At 40.4% G+C, this 22,262-nt stretch overlaps 1 protein-coding gene across 1 annotated transcript in view; it reads right to left on the reverse strand.

Annotated features, from left to right (window-relative positions):
* The window catches only part of sorl1 (sortilin-related receptor, L(DLR class) A repeats containing), a gene marked incomplete at its 5' end in the record, with an annotated part of 90,446 nt that overhangs the window by 57,307 nt on the left and 10,877 nt on the right, over positions 1-22,262 (reverse strand). Inside the window, 4 exons of the mRNA XM_080731857.1 lie at positions 9,019-9,086; positions 10,430-10,591; positions 12,724-12,852; positions 14,050-14,166. Coding sequence (XP_080587983.1) covers positions 9,019-9,086; positions 10,430-10,591; positions 12,724-12,852; positions 14,050-14,166 — 476 coding nt within the window. The remainder of the gene's footprint in view (positions 1-9,018; positions 9,087-10,429; positions 10,592-12,723; positions 12,853-14,049; positions 14,167-22,262) is intronic.

Consider the following 22,262-nt stretch of genomic DNA (forward strand, 5'->3'; position numbering starts at 1 on the left):
TATGAATTATTTAAATCTGTCCTTTAAACTGTTATCCGTGTCTGACTGGAATCCTGTCGTGCAAATATCCTGGTTATTCTCACTTCATGAAGTGGTTTCATTAGCTAAGGGAAAGCACTTACATGGCCAGAGCTTGAACTCAGATGAAATGGGAGGGGTTAAAGGTTAAATTACCTCCCTATACCACCATTACCACTCTATTAAAGATAATTAATTAAATTAATTATCTTTACACATACTGTAAGCAGTTCCGTTTTAATCCTTTCAGATTTCCTTTACTCACTGTTGGAGAGCTTAGGTCTTAGGACTAGCTCAGGACTCTCAAATTCTACGCTGAACTCTTATCTGTTTAAACCACAAGCATCAAACTGTGTCTCGAAATGACAAAGAAATACATTACAATATTGACCACTAGGCACAACTCCAGGTTATTGTTATGTGTGAGGAAACTACTACTACTAACAATAAGGCTTACTCATAACATGCCGTACATAAAATGACATGTCACAACCTCAGAAAATGAGGTCGGGTGACACAAACAATTTCAGTTTCAATATGAAAGCAAGGTATTCATTCATGTATTAGAAATATGAACATATGGTAGAACTCAATTGATTTAGGACAACTTAGGTTTTTTTTTACAAAAAAGGTTCATATTTTAGATTGTAATTAGAGAAAAGAAAAGATGTGTTAAAATGTTTTCATTTACCGCTTTCTAACGTTTTAGCGATTTTAATTGATCAGGATCATACTAGGGCTAGAGCCCAGATCCCATATAGGGAGAAATCAATTTAGGGAAATCAACTGGCTACCTGTAGAATCCAGGGTTACCATGTCAAGACTGACCATGATTCATAAAATTAAATATGGAGAGGTCCCTGAATATCTAAAGAGATGTTTTACGCGAGTAAGTGATGTGCACACGCACTTTACCAGAGCTAGCATAGCAGACATGAGCCACCCAACTTTTAAAGGGAAAGCAGGTAAGGGTTCTTTTACCTACCTAGGAGCCACACAGTGGAACAAACTAGAAGCGAATGTTAAATTGACAACCAATGTAAGGGTTTTTAAACGGACGATAAAAGCAGGTCTTTTAGAAAGGGTATCACTATAGTCTAAGGAAGACAAGGGAGTATGGGTTTATGTTTTTATTATTTGTTTGTACTGTATATGTATGTCTGTACTGTAATTTGTTTTGTTCTTAGACTTATTAACTGTTAATTGTATGAGGACCTCAGCGGAAATAAGTCTCGCGACTTTTCTGCGTAATCCTCGATTTGCTGTATTGCTGTATTGTATTTACTGCTTTTCAAATAAAATCAATCAATCAATCAATAATGATTTTGATTTCAGTGGGTGGGGGCAAGCGTACAAGTAAAGGTCTTTTTAGACACAATAATCCCATTCCCAAGATGCACCCCAATCTTTCATGGGCAGATGTGAATTATGGGGGCTAATAGTGTTACTGTAAATAGTAATAAAGAAATCACCATCAGCTCTAAAACAGTAAATGAAAACATTTTAACACTTATCTTTTCTTTTCTCTAATTACAATCTAAAATATGAAAACTTGTTGTAAGTTGTCCTTTAAATGAAGATTATATGCGTAAGATCACATTCATTTTTTAAATTTTTCTGGAAAGGCTGTTCCGCTGTGATGGACAAAATTATAGTACTGATTATACTGTATTTACTATTTTGTCAACTCTAAACTGAATAGAGTACCACTCTCCAGGAGGTTGGGAACAGCACCTGTTGTTAACCAATTGGGAGTACACAGCTGAGTCATGTGAACTGTTAACAGCTTTGTCACCCCAATCTATTTACAAAATATCCCAAACTTTAAGTTCCACTCAAGTGCCTATGCCCATAAAAGGGCTGGCCATCTGTTACCTACTGCAGGTCCTGACTTCTATATAAAAGACCTATGTGACATTTGTATAGGAGGCTGGAGGGAGGTTGCTCTCTCTCTGTGGTTTCTCTGTAACTTGATGATGACTACAAATAATATGGATTGATCCTTAAACATGGGTTTTCCATGTGCATCTTCCAATCTCTGAATTTTAATAAGTAACATTAACAAAACGCCATTACATTTGGTGACCACAACGTGAAGGGTGTTTTTCTGAACCACAGCAAGCACTCCATTCCAAACAGTAAGAAGATGGGAGCGGAACAGAGCACGAAGGGAAAGCAGCAACAACCCGACGACCAACAGAAGGCACTCGACAACCACGGGCAGGCTGTGACACCACTACAAGAGCGCCAACAGAAAGCTGGGATGGTACTGCAAGAACAACTTGACAGAGCTCTGGCGAAATTAACAGATCTACAAGCCAACACAGCGATCACTACTCCTGATGACTCCGAGAACATGGGGCAGAAGGCGCCAAACCGCAGCAGAGATACACAACTGCTAGTGGCTTTACCAGAGGAGCACAGCAACTGTCATGGAAGCCATGATGACAGAGGCCATGGAGAGGGGTGGCTTGATCCCATGGGGGCCTTTTGGCTCCTGTGAGGGCATGGAGAAAGGACTGGTCTGTTCTGTTCTGTTCTGCTTTGATCATAATCTTTCAATGAAGCTTTGTCAATCCTTCATCTTTGTCGAAGATACTTTTGTGGAAGATACAACACAGCGCCGTGGCCAGTATAAATGCTCAAATCTCAGAATGTTGTGAAACACTTCCAACCAAAGACAGACTTGGACTTTAGTCCCCCCAGACATTTTTATATGTAGGGGAAAACCTTTAAAAGCACACCAGATGAGCAGAACAATCATTTATCTTTGGTGAATTTCAGATAAGAAACTATTTATCAACAAAATGCATCAAGATGCATAGGCATGCCATGGTTTACTTTTCGCACATATGGCCTACAAATGTATTGCCAGTTGCTCTCAAGCTGCGGAAACCACAATAAGACCTCTTCAAAGACTATGCACGGACGCTGCCAAGATACTGGACAAAACGCCATCGCAATATCATCACTGCCCCATCTTCAAATACAATTCATTCAACAATGGAAAACTTCAGAAAATACTCAGATAACTGTCATGTCTATAAAACCATGCATGATCTGATGTATGATGATGTGTGTGGTTTGCATTTGTGGAATATAGATTAAAACAAATAATTGATTAAAAAACATTGTTGATGTCAAATGAGTTGAATAAACTAAAAGTGTGCAGATTTCCAGGAGTCGAAATCTAATCTACGACTGGTTATGTGTTCTGCGTTATTTGATGCTGTCCATTAAATTATGAACTCAGATAGGGCTGTCACGATATGACATTTTACGTGACGATTAATTGTCACTCAAATAATTGGCGATTAACGATTTAATTTTGTATTTGTCATTGATAATTACATTTCTGTTTGGCTTTTAGGCTTTGAAGTTGCATATGGTAGATATGACACATAACCTAAATATACAAATACATTACTGACATATTTGACAACTTACTACTTAAAAAATAACATTGATAGTGGAAATAGCCGATCTACAAGCTCACAACGCGTCGCATAGATCTGCTATTTCCACTATTTCGGACATTTTTCAACATTCACGATTATGACGATTATGACAAAATAATTGCGATAATGTCAAATAATCACGATTAGACGATTATGTAATAATTGTGACAGCCCTAAACTCAGAGACGCTAGTGTTTAAAAATTATAGCGACAGGACAGAGGCAGAGGAGAAAACTGTGAAATGAGCTGGGGCCAGGGCATCAAGGCCACTGTGGCTGCAAGGCCAGACTGAAGGGCAATGGCAACGGCAGCCTCCATTATTTTCCTGCCCTTAAAGTTATAACCCATTGTTGAAATGACATGTTGTGAGCTTGTAGATCAACTGTATTTGACATTTTCTGAACAGGGCTCAAGTGGTTAAGCAGCTGATTGACAGCTGCAGATGAGTCATGCTCTGGATCAAGAGCATCTGCTAAATGCCTTAAACTGTAAACCATGGGTCTTCAACAGGGGGGGTCCTCAGAGTTACCACAGGGGGTCCTCCAAATCTTTGTGTGGTAGAAACTTTTTTCTCCTTTTTTATATTAACCACTTGAACCACTTGAATATATTCTGAGAACTTTAACCGAAAACAGCAGATCTACAAGCTCACAACGCCTCGCAGCGCGAGGCGTTGTGAGCTTGTAGATCAGCTATTTTCGGCAAAGTGGTTTGGTGTAGAGGGGAAAAAGAGCAGACTAAGTACTGAGTGAAAGGTCAAGTTTAAGTATTGACGGTTCAAGTGGTTAAATATCTGAAAACACAAATTGACAAGAATCCAAAATACACTGATGATTGTGCTGTCAAACAATGAAACTATATGGAATCTATGAACAGGTTGTGGGGGTCCCTGCTTCATCTCTCTCTCAACTAAGGGGTCCTTGGCCTGAAAACGTTGAAGACCCCTGCTGTAAACTGTATGCTTCCATAGCTACAAGTCTTAACAATTAACCCTCGATCACACAAATGTTTAGATCTGTATCTCCCCCCCAAAAAACATCATCCTGTCATCACAATACATTTCCTACACATTTGTTACGACACTACTAGACACATTTATCATTTCCTGGTTTTGAAAGTACAGTACAGTGACTCTGTGATCTGTTCAAAAAAGCATGACCTTAAGGCTTCATCTGTAATGAATGGAGGAGACACTATGACTTCCAAATCAGAGATTTCTTTTTTTATTCTGTCTGTCTGAGGAGTGAAACAGAGCCAGCAGTGTCTGCCGCTGTGACAGTCTTTAAAAAGGCCAATGTTGAAATGATGCATGCTGTCTGGGTTTAAGAGAAAGAAGGAAGAGCTCTGGGGCCTCGTTATTCTGTGTCCGACTCCCTCCTCCTCTACCTTCCCTTGTGCACACTGCATTAAATAGTTTAAATTGTAAATTTGAACACACTTAAGAAATCTGACCAATTAAGGATGTCTTACAAAATATATTTTTGACCACAGAAATACATTCTCAGGTCACATTTCTTGATCTTTATACCGTCTAAGACAGGGGTCTTCAACAGGGGGTCCGGGACCCCTAGGGGGTCCTCAGAGTTACTACAGGGGGTCCTCCAAATCTTTGAGTGATAGAAACCTTTTTTCTCCTTTTTTATATTAACCACTTGAACCCTATCGTCCATATTAGGAGAACTTTAGACAAAAATAGCAGATCTACAAGCTCACAACGCCTCGAGGCGCTGTGAGCTCGGCTATTTTCGGCAAAGAGGTTTGGTGTAGAGGGGAAAAAAGCGCACAGCACACTACAGTAAGTACAGAGTGAAAGGTCAAGTTTATTAAGTATTGACTCTTCAAGTGATTACATATCTGATAACACAAATTGATATGAATCCAAAATACACAGATGATTGTGCTGTCAAACGATGAAACTACAGTATATGGAATCTGGGGGTCCCTGCTTCATCTCTCTCTCAGCTAAGGGGTCCTTGGCCTGAAAACTTCGAAGACCCCTGAAGTCTAAGAAATAATGTTTCGATTTCAATCATGTCAGTGGTGAAAGTCCTCACTCTCAGCTAAAAAGACGTGGCTCACAACGTCATGGAAGGTTGTCTACATCCTCCCCATGAACAAACAGTAGGGTTAAGCAGGTTAGGTTAGGAGGTTGTCTATATCCTCCCCATGAACAAACAGTAGGGTTAAGCAGCGAGAGGGACAAAGGATAGACATTATAAATGCTCACCTGGTCCAGAGGTACAATTTAAAGGAGTAGTTTACCCAAAAAATGACTTATTTCGTATCAATTACACACCCCATGAAGCACTGAATTCATGTTGATAATAATAAAGACCTTCATGTATCTGGTAGGAGACACAAAGGAGACTCTTTGTGTCTCCTACCAGATCCATGAGGTTTCTTTATTATTATCATCAAATGATTGGCTTAGGAGTGCCATGAATTGAGTTTCCATGGGGCGTGTAATCGATAGAAAAAAAGTCATTTTGGGAGTGAACTATTCCTTTAAACCCATTGGTACTGGTGTTTTGTAATGATTGTTGTGAAATCATGCCGTTAATTGCGGTTACAAAATAAATTATAGTTAGTTCTACTTTTGTGAGCCCAATGTCATAGTTGGATAAAATGCAGCCTGGGCCGTCTGCTGTCTTCTCCTCTCGAAGCAGAGTGCAGTGCACCTTGCAGCAGTTAAAATGCTCGCTCACCGCCTATGCCGTTGCTACAGTCTTGCAGTGTTATGAGATTGTAGATCGGCTATTCTTTTACTGTTTTTTGTTTTGTTTTTTTACAGGGGTCAATTCTTGACTTATGTTCCTGGTCCAGTGATTAAAATGATGGGGTCGTGTTATACCAAACTATACTCATGGGGGAAATTGGGAATCTGCATGCCTGAATTGGGATAAGAAAAATATATATATTGTGGAGGTTAAAGAATGAGAGTCCCTGCCCGTATACATACAGAGCTGTCAGTTTTCAAGTCCCACCATTAAGATCACAGGAGTACTGGGGAGGGGGGGAGTACTGAGCTGAGCCTATCAAATAGGTTTAGTGGCTTAAGAAGAATTACAACACAGAGTTAATGTCATCTCACCACCGACAGTGAATCAAAGCTAAGCCTGTCTCATCCACAGCAGGTTTAGACTTATCTGCTGCTCAACGGTAGCAGGCACAGCACAACAAAGCCACTGCAAACAACAGTACACTGCATACACAGGCAAATGCAAACAATGGCTCAATCAATATACACAAGGGAATTAATGAATGATCGACAAAGAAGAAACAGACGGCAGATAGGAAGGATTGGCGGCGTGTTTAGAGTCATCTGGAGCTGCTGCACACTGACAACTACAGTAAATGACATATGATTCCAATCTTTTTTCTTTTACCGCATCGACCGCAAGTGGCATTTGTCGGTTGACGACAGACCAATACCACAATTTATACTGTGCCGAGGGATAACATTAATTCCTGATAGGCTGGTACAGTATGTCTCTGTCCCCACAGAAAGCGGTAATTACATGAATGTCTGGTAAAGTTGGCATCACATGTAGTGTCCCAACCAGTGCACCGTCTGCTTCAAATAACTTTATTGTTATTTATAACCAAACCAGTCACTGTAGTACTTGACACCAGGTTTGAAATATCACAATGGAAGGTTAGGGAGACCAGCTTCAACCATGGGACATAGACCATCACCACACAGGGACATACACAACCAGCAGCCAGCCTGTATAGCGTAGCAACACAGCATTGTGATTTGTGCAGCTTCATTCAAAAACAGTTATTTATTATCGATGGCTGAAGATTGGACAGGGAGGCCACGCCATTCTTTAGACTTTATATCTGGTTTTCTTTGGTAAGCGGCCATGGTACAAGGGCGATAAATATTATCTCAATGGTGCCCTGATACAGGGAAATGACACATTCAGATATTGGATTCTTCACCTCCTCTTGGTCTATTATTTTCCAGTATCCTGAATACCTGGTCGGCGGTCGTGCATTATGGCTTACGTGTTCTTGTCTGTGTGGCAGACAGCAGGTCTGTCTGTCGTCTGCTGGGGTTCCTTGATCCGTATTAATACTGGAAGACCTGAGTCATATACTCATTATGTTTGAGATTCTAACTCAACCTGCCAAGGCTTGTGGCTCAGTATGTAGAACAACACACTCTCTTAGCTCCTATACAATAGCTCCTAACTACTGTAAGTGAAGTGTGTGTGTGTGTGTGTGTGTGTGTGTGTGTGTGTGTGTGTGTGTGTGTGTGTGTGTGTGTGTGTGTGTGTGTGTGTGTTCGTTCTTTTGCATGCATGTATTTGCTGTTGCCATCAGTGGTGTGTCATGACATGTCTCCCAGGGCCAGAGTTTCTGTTAGCCGGTATTTACAGGGCATTGAGCGCATAATAGAAAAATAACTGATTATTACGGCCAGGCTGTTTTGGCCATGATAGGGCTAGGCTCTACTCTGTGTTGATAACATTAGTTTATCGGACCTGGCAGGAAGTCACAACAAAAACAAATAATTGACAGACAAGACCAACTGGTCGATGTGCCCATCTCAGCTATGTGCTGTATGATGTCTCCAAATATGCGCACCCTCTCTCTCTCTCTCTCTCGTGCACACACGCATGCACGCGTGCGCACACTTACAAACAGGAAGAGGAGATTAGAGGAGAGAGAGAGAGAGAGAGAGAGAGAGAGAGAGAGAGAGAGAGAGAGAGAGAGAGAGAAAGGGAAATTGGTCTTGGCACATTGCTACAGTCCCTTTCTTCACATTGACAAGACGACGGCTTATAAAAGCAACTGTAAGAATGAAAGTGCAAACGTGCTTGTATAATTATTGCAAATTACTTCTTGACTAAGACTCTACTGACTATTGTGAGATTTAGCACTAGATTTCAGCAGCTAGCTTGGCATCGTTTTATATGATTTATAGAAAGGTTTATCCAAGTGCTTCCATCAGATATTCAGATATTTTCTGAAAATAAGGTTTGTACTATAAACGTTGAATTCACATGACCAGTGTTCTGATGAAACCAAAGGCATCCCATCAGAAGCACCCTGTGGTCTGAACTAGGTGTGATCACTTGACTATAGAGATAATGTGCACCGATTTGCGTGATGTTTGGACAAAAAGTAATATAAATAAAATGTTTGAAAAAAATCTGCCTCCTGGTGGTGCTATAATAGGGCAATGTTAAAAGGGTGGCATTTGTTCCTCAACACTGTAGGAATGTGCAAGCAAAGTTTAACCACAATCAGACTGCGAGCTGTTGCGTTCATGATTTTCTGCAAAACTGGCCAATCCTGCAAACTTTAGATCTTAGCCAATCAGGATGGAATATGAAAAATACATCTTGATCTCATGACTATAGGGATCATGTGTACCGATTTGCATGAAATGTGGATGATTTGGATATTTGACATAAGTTTGCCTCCAGAACCAAATCAAACAGAACTGAATCAAACAGAACTGAACGGAATCAAACAGAACAGAATAGAACAGAATTGAACGAAAGGCTACTTTGTTGTGATGAGCTCTTACCAGAAGTATGCCTTCACATGCTCTTGGATCAGAACCCATGTCTCTCCAAAGTCATCAGATTTCCACAGCTATGGACCACCGCAGGGAACAGACGACAGAGGAGGAGAGAAAAGGATTTGGGTGAAAGAGAAGATAAAGAGGATGAGTCATGGTATAAACACAAGCCATTTGCATTTTGCTGAACGTTGTAATAGTGTGTGTGTGTGTGTGTGTGTGTGTGTGTGTGTGTGTGTGTGTGTGTGCGTGCGTGCGTGCGAGTGTGCGTGCGTGCGTGCGTGCGTGCGTGCGATGTTGTTGTAGAGTAGACCAAGGGTCTTCAACAGGGGCTAGGGGTCCCCAGAGTTACTACAGGGGGTCCTCCAAATCTTTGAGTGATATAAACTTTTTTCCATTTTAACCACTTGAACCCTAGTGTACATATTCTGGGAACTTTAGACAAAAAATAGATGATCTACAAGCTCACAATGCCTCGCAGTTGTAGAGAGAAAAAAATCACACCCGTGTGAAGTGGAGCTGTGTGTGTGTGTGTGTGTGTGTGTGTGTGTGTGTGTGTGTAGATCATGTGTACCGATTTTTGTGACATTTGAAGAAAATATGTAGGAAAAGGAGCAAAAAGTGTGTTTTGGAGAAAATTCAAGATGGCGGAAAATCTATCCTGGCGCAAATGGGCGTGGCCTATATGGGTCTTGACCCAAGGAATCCAGGGAAAAAAGAATTTTAATTTTCCGATCCACGGTTCAAGAGTTACGGGGCAAAACGTAAAGTGGGCCGTTATAGCGCCACCATGAGGCCGAGTGATGTAATTATTTTTCGATTCATTCTTAAAATCATTATGAATCTCCTCTCCGAGGTTTGAAACTGTAGCTCCTATGGTTTACGAGAGAAAAATACTTGAAAGTGATTTCTTGCATTGTCCCATTATAAGTCAATGGGGACAATTAAGCGTCCTTTTTTGCCGATTACGTCGGCATGGTAAGGCGGATCGGAACGAAAGGTAATAGAACACCATTCCCGGCCGAGCCGCACATTTTGATGTATATATTGCGCGAGTGGCGTAAATGGTGCGGCACTAGTTACGCGCCGAAGTCAGGCTACATACACACACACAGACACACAGACACACAGACACACACACAGACAGACCCACACAGCCACGTATAGGGAGCCTGTGTTTCACACAGCTCCAAAAAGAGCACACTAAGTAAAGAGTGAAAGGTCAAGTGTATTAAGTATTGGCAGTTCAAGTGAATATCTGAAAACACAAATTGACATGAATCCAAAATACATTGATGATTGTGCTGCTGTCAAACAATGAAATTATGGAATCTCTGAAAAGGTTGTAGTGGTCCCCGCTTCTCAACCAAAGGGGTCCTTGGCCTGAAAACGTTGAAGACCCCTGTTGTAGACCTACCTGTTTGTTAGGATGGGAGCTGTCATAGCCCAGGACCAGGTTGGGTTTCTTGCTGTGGAGCAGAAGGTCTGTGGGCTTGAAGGGCAGTGAGAAACCCTGGACATTCTTACAGAAGTCAAAGGTGTTCCACAGATAGCTGTTGGTGGTGTCTGCAAACAGGTACTGAAGACCACAAGGAAGCAAACATTAGCACCTTTCAGAGTTGTATTTATTTAATCACACAATCTCGCTACAGTATGTTTCATTGTATCTCTCCATGTTAAGCAAAGGAAAAATCAAGTCTGGCAGACGTCATGTTAGATCCACCTCTCCCCGAGAGTGTAACGTTATCAACTTAAATTTCATATTCATTAACATTCAAATTTATTCAAAACATTCTGAGTTGAGGGAAAAAAGAGGACATGAATAAAATATCAGGGGAGCGTTTAACAGCATGGGAACACTTCATTCCTCAGACAAATTAGGATGTCTGATTATGCAATTGTACAGTTCTAGTCTCATCCTTTCATGTCCCGTTTCACTGCCTTCACAACCTTGTGACTCCCCGCAGGTTCACATAACCCTCATAGGAGTAATGCAGAGCGAGAGATGAAATGATAAATGAAGCCGCTTCTCTTCAAAACCAATTCCAAATGCGTGGAAATTTTCATGTTACAGTTACATACTCAATGACTAAAGGCACATTATTGTAGCAAAAATAAATCATATTACCTGGATGTGAACAATAATCTGTTATTATTAAAATTTGGTTACAACACGTGAGGCACATGCCAATGAAAAACAGAGCTTAGTCGATCCGTCTAAAAGGCTTCACCAGTTATGGTTCATGTGGGTTTAAAGCATCCTGACTTCAGAAAGGAAGCTTGAGAATAACTTGTCTTTCAGCAGTCAGCACCAGCAAAAAAATCTAATCTCTGAAAAATACAGAGTCTTGACAAAGTGTTTACTCATGGACTGCTGAAGCGACTCTGCGATATGAGTTGCAGGCAGTGTGTGTCTGTGTGAAGGCATTTATTCTATCTAGATGTTAAACTCAAATGTATGCAGTACTATGCACACAAAATCTTATTCCCTGCATAGCGATTACTTATTGAAAGTCTTATTAGAATTTGAATAACGATATACTGCATGGGCCGATTGAGTTTAGGAAGTGTGAAGGTTAGAAATCCTTCAAGGAGCTGGGATTATATGACTGAATTAAAGAGTTGACTGGGTTTGTGCTTTCAGGACCTTACAGTCACTGAACATCTGGGCAGTCTGCCAGAGAACACTAGCTGAGCGGAGGATCATGGGTACTACCTAGCCTACAGGACGTTATAAATCACCTTGTCTCACAGGAGAAACACAGGTTCCAACAGACAGTCACAAATGACCACACAAGTGCACACACTAACACACAAAAATCATTGCATTCGCTCGCAGACATCTTTGTGGCAAACATTAGAATCCAAATGCAGTTGATTATCATTAAAGGAACACCATGGCATTACACCTACAGCTGTATTGTATTGTACCTGGTCCCTGAACTGTCTACATTATATTTAGCTGACTACCTTATCCAGAGAAGCTCAGGTGAGCCTCAGTCTCTGGCCTAAGAACAACGGTTCTCAAACATTTTCCATGGACCATGGACCGCCATCTGAAAGGATTTTCTGCCATGGACTCCCACATGAGAACATTTGTGCTCGGAATTATTCCAACAGTTGATCTACAAGCTCACAACACGTTGCACCGTTGTAAGCTTGTAGATCGGTTCATTTTGAATAGCAAGTACATATATAAATGTACATGTATAAAATAGGATTTAAGTGGGTAAACTTGATGCTATATTAAGTCCTTTTGGTTGGGACCCCCTGGAACCACCCTTTGAGAACCACCGCTATGGAACACATTTGACAGGCAGTGGTGTAAAGTAACTAAGTACATTTATGTACTGTACTTAAGTACAATTGTGAGGTAATTGTACTTTACCTGAGTATTTCCAATTTCCAATTTTACTTTGACTTCTACTCCACCACATCTCGGATCCAAATATTGTACTTTTACTTCACTACATTTATTTGACAACTTTAGCTATTAGTTACTTTATAGATTTACTTTTGTAATATTACTCAAGTACATTTTAAAATCCATATTTTTACTTAAAAAGAGCATTTCTACATTGCAGTTTTGATAATTTTACAAAAGCAAAACATTTGAATACTTCTTACACCACTGCTGACAGGAAACCTCCATGTAGTCTACTTTCTGTTCAGCCTGACAGGTCACAGTCAAAATCATCAGTAATAACTTACCCTCTTGTTGTCAGCAGGGCTGTGGTAGAACTGGGAGATGATCTGCTTGCTACCCGCCTTGGACCCCTTTAGCTGGAACTTGTCAGAGACTAAAGTGAAGCTTATCCCATAGTCATATGATACATATACCTGAGGAGAGGAGAGGAGAGTTAATTGCATTCACCTTGGCTCCGAGGTCTAAAGCTGATTCTGCCCGATTCTAGCTCCTGATTAAAAGGCCAAAATAAAAAGCCTAGATCCCTGAGGAGCAGATAAGAGTGCATCAGCTCTGACAAAGAACCCCTTTTAAAAGGTTTTAGACTCCCATTCCAGACACTCTGCAAACTGATCTAGAGTGGCATCTCAGCATAGAGTGTCTAGTTAAAACATTCAGGCTAGTTAATCTGGAATAAACCTTAAACACATTGACCTGAATCAACCCCTCTCCGTTCACACAGTTCCAGTTTCAGCAGCACTAATGTCTTTGTAAACATACTTCCCATTGCACCTGTGATGAACTATGACAAGTTGACGTAGTCTCCTCTTATTCCACTTGACAACCTCTAATAGCCACTTATTATTTTCAATAGCTGCAAGTACCACTCAATAAAGAAAACAAGGAGAATCAGACTCTGTCTGTCAGTCTGGTCTGTTACTCTGTTTAAATATTATGTTTTACTGAAAGTGCATGTGTGTGTATATGTTTATGCTGTGGCTCTGTGTGTGTGGTGTGTGTACATGTGCGTGCATGTTTGCATATGTGTTAGCGATGGGCGTCTGGGAATGTATTTGCTTTGTAAACCTGTTCACAGAGTACTTGCAGTTCCAATATCCGAGACCATCGTCAGTTAAGAAATCTTTTTTTTTTTTTTTGCACTCATTGCACTTTTTTCTTTTTTTACGCGCACGTCTTAAGAAATACACAATTCTTACATTCTTCTGTACAAGGACTGTTTTCTTTTATGACATCTTGTGTGCGTGCATTCCACTGCTGACCACATTTACTGTACGTTTGTCTTCCATAAGAATGGAAACGCTACCTTGGACAACCGTTTGATGCCCCAAGCATTAGCACAGGTGTGTGTGTGTGTGTGTGTGTGTGTATGTGTGTGTGTGTGTGTGTGTGTGTGTGTGTGTGTGTGTGTGTGTGTGTGTGTGTGTATGTGTATGTGTGTGTGTGTGTGTGTGTATGTGTGTGTGTGTATGTGTATGTGTATGTGTGTGTGTGTGTGTGTGTGTGTGTGTGTGTGTGTGTGTGTGTGTGTGTGTGTGTGTGTATGTGTATGTGTATGTGTGTATGTGTATGTGTGTGTGTGTGTGTGTGTGTGTGTGTAAACAGATACTCACCGAGCTAGTTCTGGGTCCCGTGGCTCCTACGCTGTCCCTGGCCAGGGCCACAATGACATTGCTCTTCTCCCCAGCCCAGTGCACCACCATCTGGTTGTGAGAGTCGTTCAGGTTGGCCTGGAACAATGTTCAGCAGACATGCATTACATAAGCCAGAAAGATGTAGATGTAATTCCAAGACAAATGAAGGATGAATACATTTGTATAATAATATGGGTAATAATAATAATAATAATAATAATAATGATGATGATGATGATATGATTCATCACATAAATTCCCGGAACTTTACAACCATACAGATGAGTGAAAACACAGGATCAATACTGATTGTTAAAACAGAGACGGGTTTTGTTCTCTGGTTAGTCTTCAAAATCAAATCACAACATCTCTGAGATTGTTAATTGTAGTACAGTATGTCTCTTCTGGTTTCACATTCACGGACCAATTGGTGGACAAAGATCTTATAAACACTGTATTCCTCTATCCACATAATTGACCAAGACAGAACATCTCTGAGCTCTGGTCTATTGTTAGGGAAATAAAGGTGCCCATGCATGCACTTCAACCTTTTTCAAAGATCATTCAAGAGATTCCATATTCTGTTGGCTAACACTGACAGACTTGAGAGTCCAGTCAAACAGAAAGTAATCCAAACAGGAAAAAGGAACCAGTCACAAAAGCCTAACGTTTGACCAAAATCTAGGCTGCAAAATGTCAAGAATAGAATAGATAGATGTCAGCATATGCAAATTTGCCTTTGGCTTCAATGAGGTAAAATAAATAACAGACAAAACACAATCAAAACATAATGAAACCACAAAACAAAATACATCTAATGGACGGTTTCAATAGTTTCAAAAGTACCTTGTAATCACAACCTGTGTGTGTGTGTGTGTGTGTGTGTGTGTGTGTGTGTGTGTGTGTGTGTGTGTGTGTGTGTGTGTGTGTGTGTGTGTGTGTGTGTGTGTGTGCGCACACGTGCGTGCGCTGCAGACGCAATGAAAACTTTTGAAAAGGACCTTTCTTTATTATCTTTTTTATTAAAGAAGCTTTTCTCAGATGTCTAGAGGCACTGACTAACGAAACTAAGGCATGAACCAAGCAACAAGTTCATCTTCAGCATTAACCCAACTTCTGCTTTCACAGTTTCAGGGTGAATAGATGCCATCCATCTTTTGCGATAGCAAGACTAAGTGATGAAATCATAACCGCAAGACAACAACAGTACATCTGCATCTTTGGTTTCATTCTAAGTTAACTCGGTTAACCTTTCCTTTTCCTCCCACTGTTCTTTGCTTTGATGAATAAAGGAAGTACTCACAAAGCAGTCATGCATCCAAATTGTGCATCCGTTTTAGATCTTTAGCAAGTAACATCATCTCTCACACTCTCATTATGCACATAATGGGTTGCCCATTGTTCAGCTGCGGTGAATGATCAGGTTATGGGAAATTTTAGTTAGATTACTGTAGCTTTCCCTCTTCTGTCATTTCTTCATGTCATCAAAAAAAAATGTGGTGTTCTTTTAATTGGTCTCCTATTGAATTATCATTGAAGCATTAGTTGGAAATAATAAATACAGTATCCACTAAATTGCATAAAATCATCTATACAGGAAGATAGAAATGGAATTAGATTGCTCAGGAAACACTCAAAGATATTTTTTTCATATTTACAAAACGTCTCAAATGGTAGAGAAAAGACTTTGCTTGTATGTTAATGAAAAGTCATGGAAGGACACATTTCTGAGAGTTTCCATAGCAAACCCAAACCACCTCAAAATCTCAAAATCAGGCTCAGTCATGCGAGTGTTAACCACTTTCAACCTGGCATCCTGACATTTTCCCAAGATGTTTTAAACATTTGAGAGAATTTCAACAATTTCAAATTTGTCAAAGATGGAGAAAACATCTACAAACTCAAGAGATGCATGCAACGCACCCTTCATTCACAAGTCTGATTTCGGTACATAAGCACAAGAAACACAGAGCTACGTTGTGATTTGTGTCATCATTATGGGAAGATTAGTGAAAACTTGACAATTGTGGTTGTCGGCTTTGGTCCATAAAACTCTGAAGCGCATGACGCTGAACAGACCCAGATGGAAATGGGTCCTGTGTTTTAGGCTCTGTTGGCCAGTGTTCACGCCGGGCGGCTGCCAGCAGCTCAGTCTGGGACCCACTGACAACCACTAAGATAAACTATTTGCAGGGCTGCAGCAAATTCTGGTAAATTGTAACACCGAGTGAGGCCTTGTCAAGAGTCAAGGAACAAGAATCAAGAGAATTGAATTGGCACTACTCCTACAGGTACAAGCAGCGAAATGCTGGTGTCCGCAAAACTGTGCGGAGGAACTATAAAGGTCATAATGTCTACAGCTGATAAAGAAATCTGTTTGCACACAATACTGAAGAATAAGGGTGCTGGCTTCTCAACTAGATACAGTAGCTTATGTAGCCATCGGTATATTGAATGAATGCACTGAAACACAGAGCTCTGCTGTCTTGATTACAAATGTTTTTAATTTCCTTTTTCTTGCCTTTGAAATGTATTAAGTGGCATGGTAAAAGACAATGTATCCCTCAATGTGTCCCCATGGGTTGGTACATAAACACCTGAATGAGTAAATGAATAAATGATAAGGAAACAATGTACCGACTTGACAAACTGAAAAATTCATGTAATCTCCATGTTGTGCAAAACTTGTGATCTTCGAAGTAACTTCCTCCTAACTACGGGGGAGGAGCAGGCTAGCAGCCTCAAACTCTCAACTGATATTTCCATGACACCAACCACCTGACGCTCATTGCTGGTGCATCCCCTCAGAAGCTTGAGCAGATTAAATCCATGCTGGGTTGGGTTGCCTTTGTCTAGCTGGTATCCAGCCATAGGTGTCAGGCAAAACATTTACGATCGTTCTGAATGAATTATGGCCAACAAATCACATTTGGAGGAAAAGGAGATTTCCAAAATAATTAAAGTGACACATTTCATTTAACAGTTCCTCAGGGAAGGACTTACTGGTTGGTGCAGAAGATGTCACATTTCCCAGAACGTTAGCTCACAGAGCTTTCTTTCATGAACGTCAATCAACAAACAATGATGCCAGACAGTTCAAAGTAGAGGCAGGAATCGGATACATGATGTCCCATTGTTGTTACGTTTTCTCTAAACTTCCTTACACAATTCAACAATAATCCACTACATCCACTGCAATATTTTAATTCATTAAATCACACTTGTGATGATAACACAGGTTATTAAAGGGAAAAATGTCAGAGGTACAAGAAAACAGGAACAACTTATTTCTGATACTTAAAGGTTTCCTTCCTATTTTCATTTTCATCATCATCCCCCGTCTTTGCAATGCATGCGTTTGCCTGTTTATCTTTGTCTGGCTGGGTTTGCACTCAAGCCCTGTGTGAGTGGATTGCATGTCATGATGTAGACGCTTTGCAATGTTTAGCCTACATTGTGCATGCAGTCTCTGAATACATTAGGATCATTTGGAGTCGGGAAAGACACTCCATGTATTTTACCTTGCTCGAAATGGATCGATTCAAATTAATCCAGATCACGCACACACAGAGGGACAATGCAATAACAAATAATACTTTTCAAGTAACTGCAACTATTCTAACTCCTGCACCTGTTAGTGCAATTCTGCTGTTGGTACTTCTTTTATGCCTGTACTTTTATGTTAATAATCTTTATTGAAATACGTCAAAGGCGAAGCAGCCAAAATGTATGAATTGTGTTTCAATCCTGTGTTTCAATACCGACGGTATACTTGACATAACCGCCGACCACATTGGCACGCTCATGTCACTATGACTCAGCCATAACCATAAGGAGTTAAATGGTTAATGCTGTTATGGTGAAAAATGGAGTGTGTTGGCTAACCTCAATGTGTCATCAACAAGTCAGTCAGCTCGATATATGGGTTGGCACAAAAGGGGCATGCCCATATATGGGCATATACTGATGACAATAGGCCATATATGGGCATAAAACTGACATGGACTGACAGTCTGACAGAAACAGACTAGATCTCCATATATGGGCATATTGGTCGAACTGGTGGTGTGACTTAGGTGTGAGGGATGCGTAGTGTCCCGAACTCCAGATGTGAGGGCCGCATAGCGGACCAAACCTCTATGGTTACATTATACCTCAATAATCAAATCTGTTCATCTTGTGTGACCATCAATACAGGATTTGATCATCCCAGGCTCAAATTATTAAAATTAAATGCTAGTGCACCACCACCAATAATAACGATAGTAAGAGAGCACATACTTGTAAACAAACAACATTTGTATGTTTGGGGAACCCTGTTGTCGAGATATATGCTGTGAATAGACAATTAATGTATTGACATTCATGGTCCTACCATTTTACAAATCAGTGCTAAACTAGAAGCAGTGCTCTTCCGAGCACATGTCTCCACCAGGTCAGGCGCTAAATGTGAAAAGGGTGCCATGTCTTCTTTGGCCTTTCACACGGCATGCATGATTTGAGGCATTTTGATCCAAAAATGAGTTTGGAAAAAGTCGACCTGCTGGTGGCGCTATAACAAGCCAATATGAAGAGAGTGTAATTTGTTCCTTGACCTAGTGGGAATGTGCGTGGAGAATTTCTCTGTAATCACTTAAGTCATTTTGTTCAAAATGGACCAATCCTGCAAACTTTGGAAGTCAATGGATGGAATATGAAATAGAGATACAACTATGTACTGATTTGCATTTTTTGATAAAATCTAAAGGAATAATTGGAAAAGATGTGTTTTACATAAGTGGGCCTCCTGGTGGCGCTATAAAAGACAGATATGAAAAATGCAGGGCAAAACTTTTTCCTTGGCCTCTAGGGAGTGGACATACAAAGTTGTACATTGATCAGTAGAGTTATAGGTAAAAACACAAATAGGGCTGTTATAGCGCCACCATGAGGCTGATGTTACTGTTCATTTAACGTTAACCACTTTAGGCCTTCAGTATATACTTGATCGTACAAAGTGAAAATAGCCAATCTACAACCTCGCAACACGTTGCGACTCAAGTACAACGAGTAACGACATGCCCAAAATAACGGGCACAAAGTGACAAAGGTTTCCCTCCACTTTTCCAATCCTAATAGCCCTGAACCTTAGCAGAGGGAGAGGAGCATTCAGCACCTTCACGCCACTGCTATTCAACAACAACATCATTATCATAAAGGGGGTAAAAGAGAAGGTCAGCAGCCGAGTCGGCCCCAAAACCATGATGTCATCTCTGCAGAACTGGCGTCCGCTCCCAGACGAGTGCTCTCGAACTGGCATTCTCACTCTGGTCTGTGCTGTGCTTCCAGCCTGTGTATTTTTGGCAAAAGACGGACAACACAATTGAGCTAGTGTGTTCCGTCAGCAACAGCCAAGTTCCTCATCTTGGCATTTATGTCAAGCAAGCCCTTGCTGCAGTGAGAGGAGACGGGAATGCTGCTTGGTAACGGCGTGGTCTTCTGGGAAATTAGTCTTTATGCTTCTTCTGAAGGTAGATGAGCAATAACAAAACGGAGTCAGTCAGACATCCAGTGAATATAATGGACCAATCATTTATACTCCGCTATTATAAATAGAGCCCAATTGTTGCCAGATTTCTGGGTACAATGCCGTTCCTGATTTTGGAGAATCCTACGCCACAGTGATTACGTCACACGTATATTATGTAAACTAGTCAATTATGAGGATCTATGGATCTGCACTTGTCCCAAAAATATTGATCCATCCACAGATCATCTCTATATATTATTACTGTGTCAGTATCAATATGACATAAGTCAAACTGGCCTGGACATTTTATGGAGATACTGGGATATCCATATGGCAGGGGACAAACATTAATTTAACACTGATGAAAGACAAGTGCTGTTAAATTCTGTCTATGAAGCTATATGACATCTTTGAAAAAGTTCATCTGCTACACAATACAGTACAACTAGAGGCCCTCACATCTAAAACGTCAGGCTGCGGCCGCTCACACCACTCACACGCTGTGCCCCCAATCCAACCAATATGCCCATATATGGAGATCTCTGTATCTGTCAATCCTTATCCATGTTATGCCCAAAGATAAGATAAGAAGATCAACATCTGTTTTTAAGTCCGGAGACAGATAAGATGAGATATGTAGTGGAGGGTCTCTCTATCAACTAAGGGGGAGGTATGCTTGCATTCCCAACTCACATGGTTTTAAAAATGTTTGTTTGAAAAGTAATTTAAATGTTAAATGGCAAAAGGTTATTTTTCATCAAGTGAAATAATTAATCTATACAGTATATATATCTGCACATGGAGTTAAATTTAGTATTTTTTTTCCAATCTGTATGGTAGAGTATTTTAATACAATAATTGGAGTGGTTGTATTTTGTCTCCCTGCTCTTCTATTGCGACATTTAGATTGTGTCAAAGCCAAAGGTCATGTTCTCACCTAGACACAGGATCTGACACAAATTTTGGCCTAATGGTCAAGATTCAACTTATCCTGTGAGCAAGCAGGCAGGCTCTATTAGCTCAGTGGTAAAAATGTCAGCAGCAAACCAGGTTCAAATCCGGGGTAGAAGAGGAAAGTTACATAATGAGGAGTGCATACAGTCAGTGTATTTTAAATATGCTCCCATTATAATCTATTGCCTATGCAAATGTAGTTGATACTGTAATCTATACTGTAGGTGTAGCAACTATGTTTTTGTTTTTTTTCAGTGAATCTCTCACGCTAAAATTGTACTTGTGAAAGTGTTTATGGGTTGCGTATTTAAAAATTGGTAGTTCCATTTCCCGGTAAAGCAGCTCAAGACAGTGACCAGTTTGACTTTGGCTTTAGTCTAGTAAATCTAGGGAAAAAATACACTCAGGTTGGACAAAATTTTATTATTTAGTTGTTCAACTGATTCTGTTAGGAAATTAGGTCTACTAGCCAGGATAGAAAATCTACCATGATCTGCTCACTGCAAATACCCACAGTGGCCAAATCAAGTTGGGCTCCCATCGACTTTGTATACAGGAGGAAAATACCCAGAAAATAAATCAGCTTTAAGTAGGATGTGAGGGGTTTAACTAGGGGTTTGTCATGATGCTGAATCCATTGCAAGCATTTGTTTTGCACAAAAAACATTCCTTGGGCTAAAAATGGCCCCAGAAAATGATGGTTTAGTGATGAAAAGTGATGAGTCATCAAAGAAATTATCTTTTGTTGGCGTTTTCTGGGGCCAATGAATGTTTTTTGTGCAAAACAAATGCTTGCAATGGATTCAGCATCATGACAAACCCCTAGTTAGACCCGTCACATCCTACTTAAAGATTTTTTTCTGGGTATTTTCCTCCTGTATAGAAAGTCGATGGGAGCCCAACTTGATTTGGCCACTGTGGGTATTTGCAGTGAGCAGATCATGGTAGATTTTTTTATCCTGGCTAGTAGATTTAATTTCCTAACAGAATCAGTTGAAAAACTAAATAATAAAATTTTGTCCAACCTCTGCCTTAATTTTATCGGACTACTTGTCTCTAATAGTGATCTTTATAAATGCTTCACAAATAAGAAGACAACTGCTCTGAGTAGCCCGACGGTGCGTTGCGGGTTCGAGTACCGTTCCAGACGACCTTTGCTCGTTGTCTCTCCCCATCTCTCCCTCTCTATTTCCTGTCCATCATTGCTGTAGTGTACACTATCAATTAAAGGCAGAAAAGCCAACAAATATGGCTTAAAAATATATAATCGTATTTTGTGTATATGCATGTTGACTACAAGATTAACAAGTTGTCATTTTCTGGGTTTACACAGATATGGCTCTTGTCTTTAAGAGTTGAGAGTCTTGACATGACATACCATATTATCTACAGGTTTACAGGGTTATGTTCTGAGTTGCTTCTCCTCTCTCCTGACTGACAGTCCTATTGATGTAAGAAGCATTGCATCCAACTGAGTGAATCCAACAAAACTAAAGATCGACTGTCACTCACTGCTTCTTTCTTCTTCTTTTTTTTTACATACACTATCAGACACATTTGGCCAGTTACTGAGGCAGTGATGAATTTGTCCTATTTGTAAAATCCAAATAGCTTTCAGTCTCAGTAAAGAGTTGTTTTCCCCCCATTCTCCCTGTGTTGGCTGTGATCCATCAATAATTAAACTGTGCCATTCAAAAAGCTGAGATGCTCAGATTTACAATCATGTCTA

Source organism: Nannobrachium achirus (assembly GCF_963921795.1).
Source record: "Nannobrachium achirus genome assembly, chromosome: 8".
NCBI classification, from domain to species: Eukaryota; Metazoa; Chordata; class Actinopteri; order Myctophiformes; family Myctophidae; genus Nannobrachium; species Nannobrachium achirus.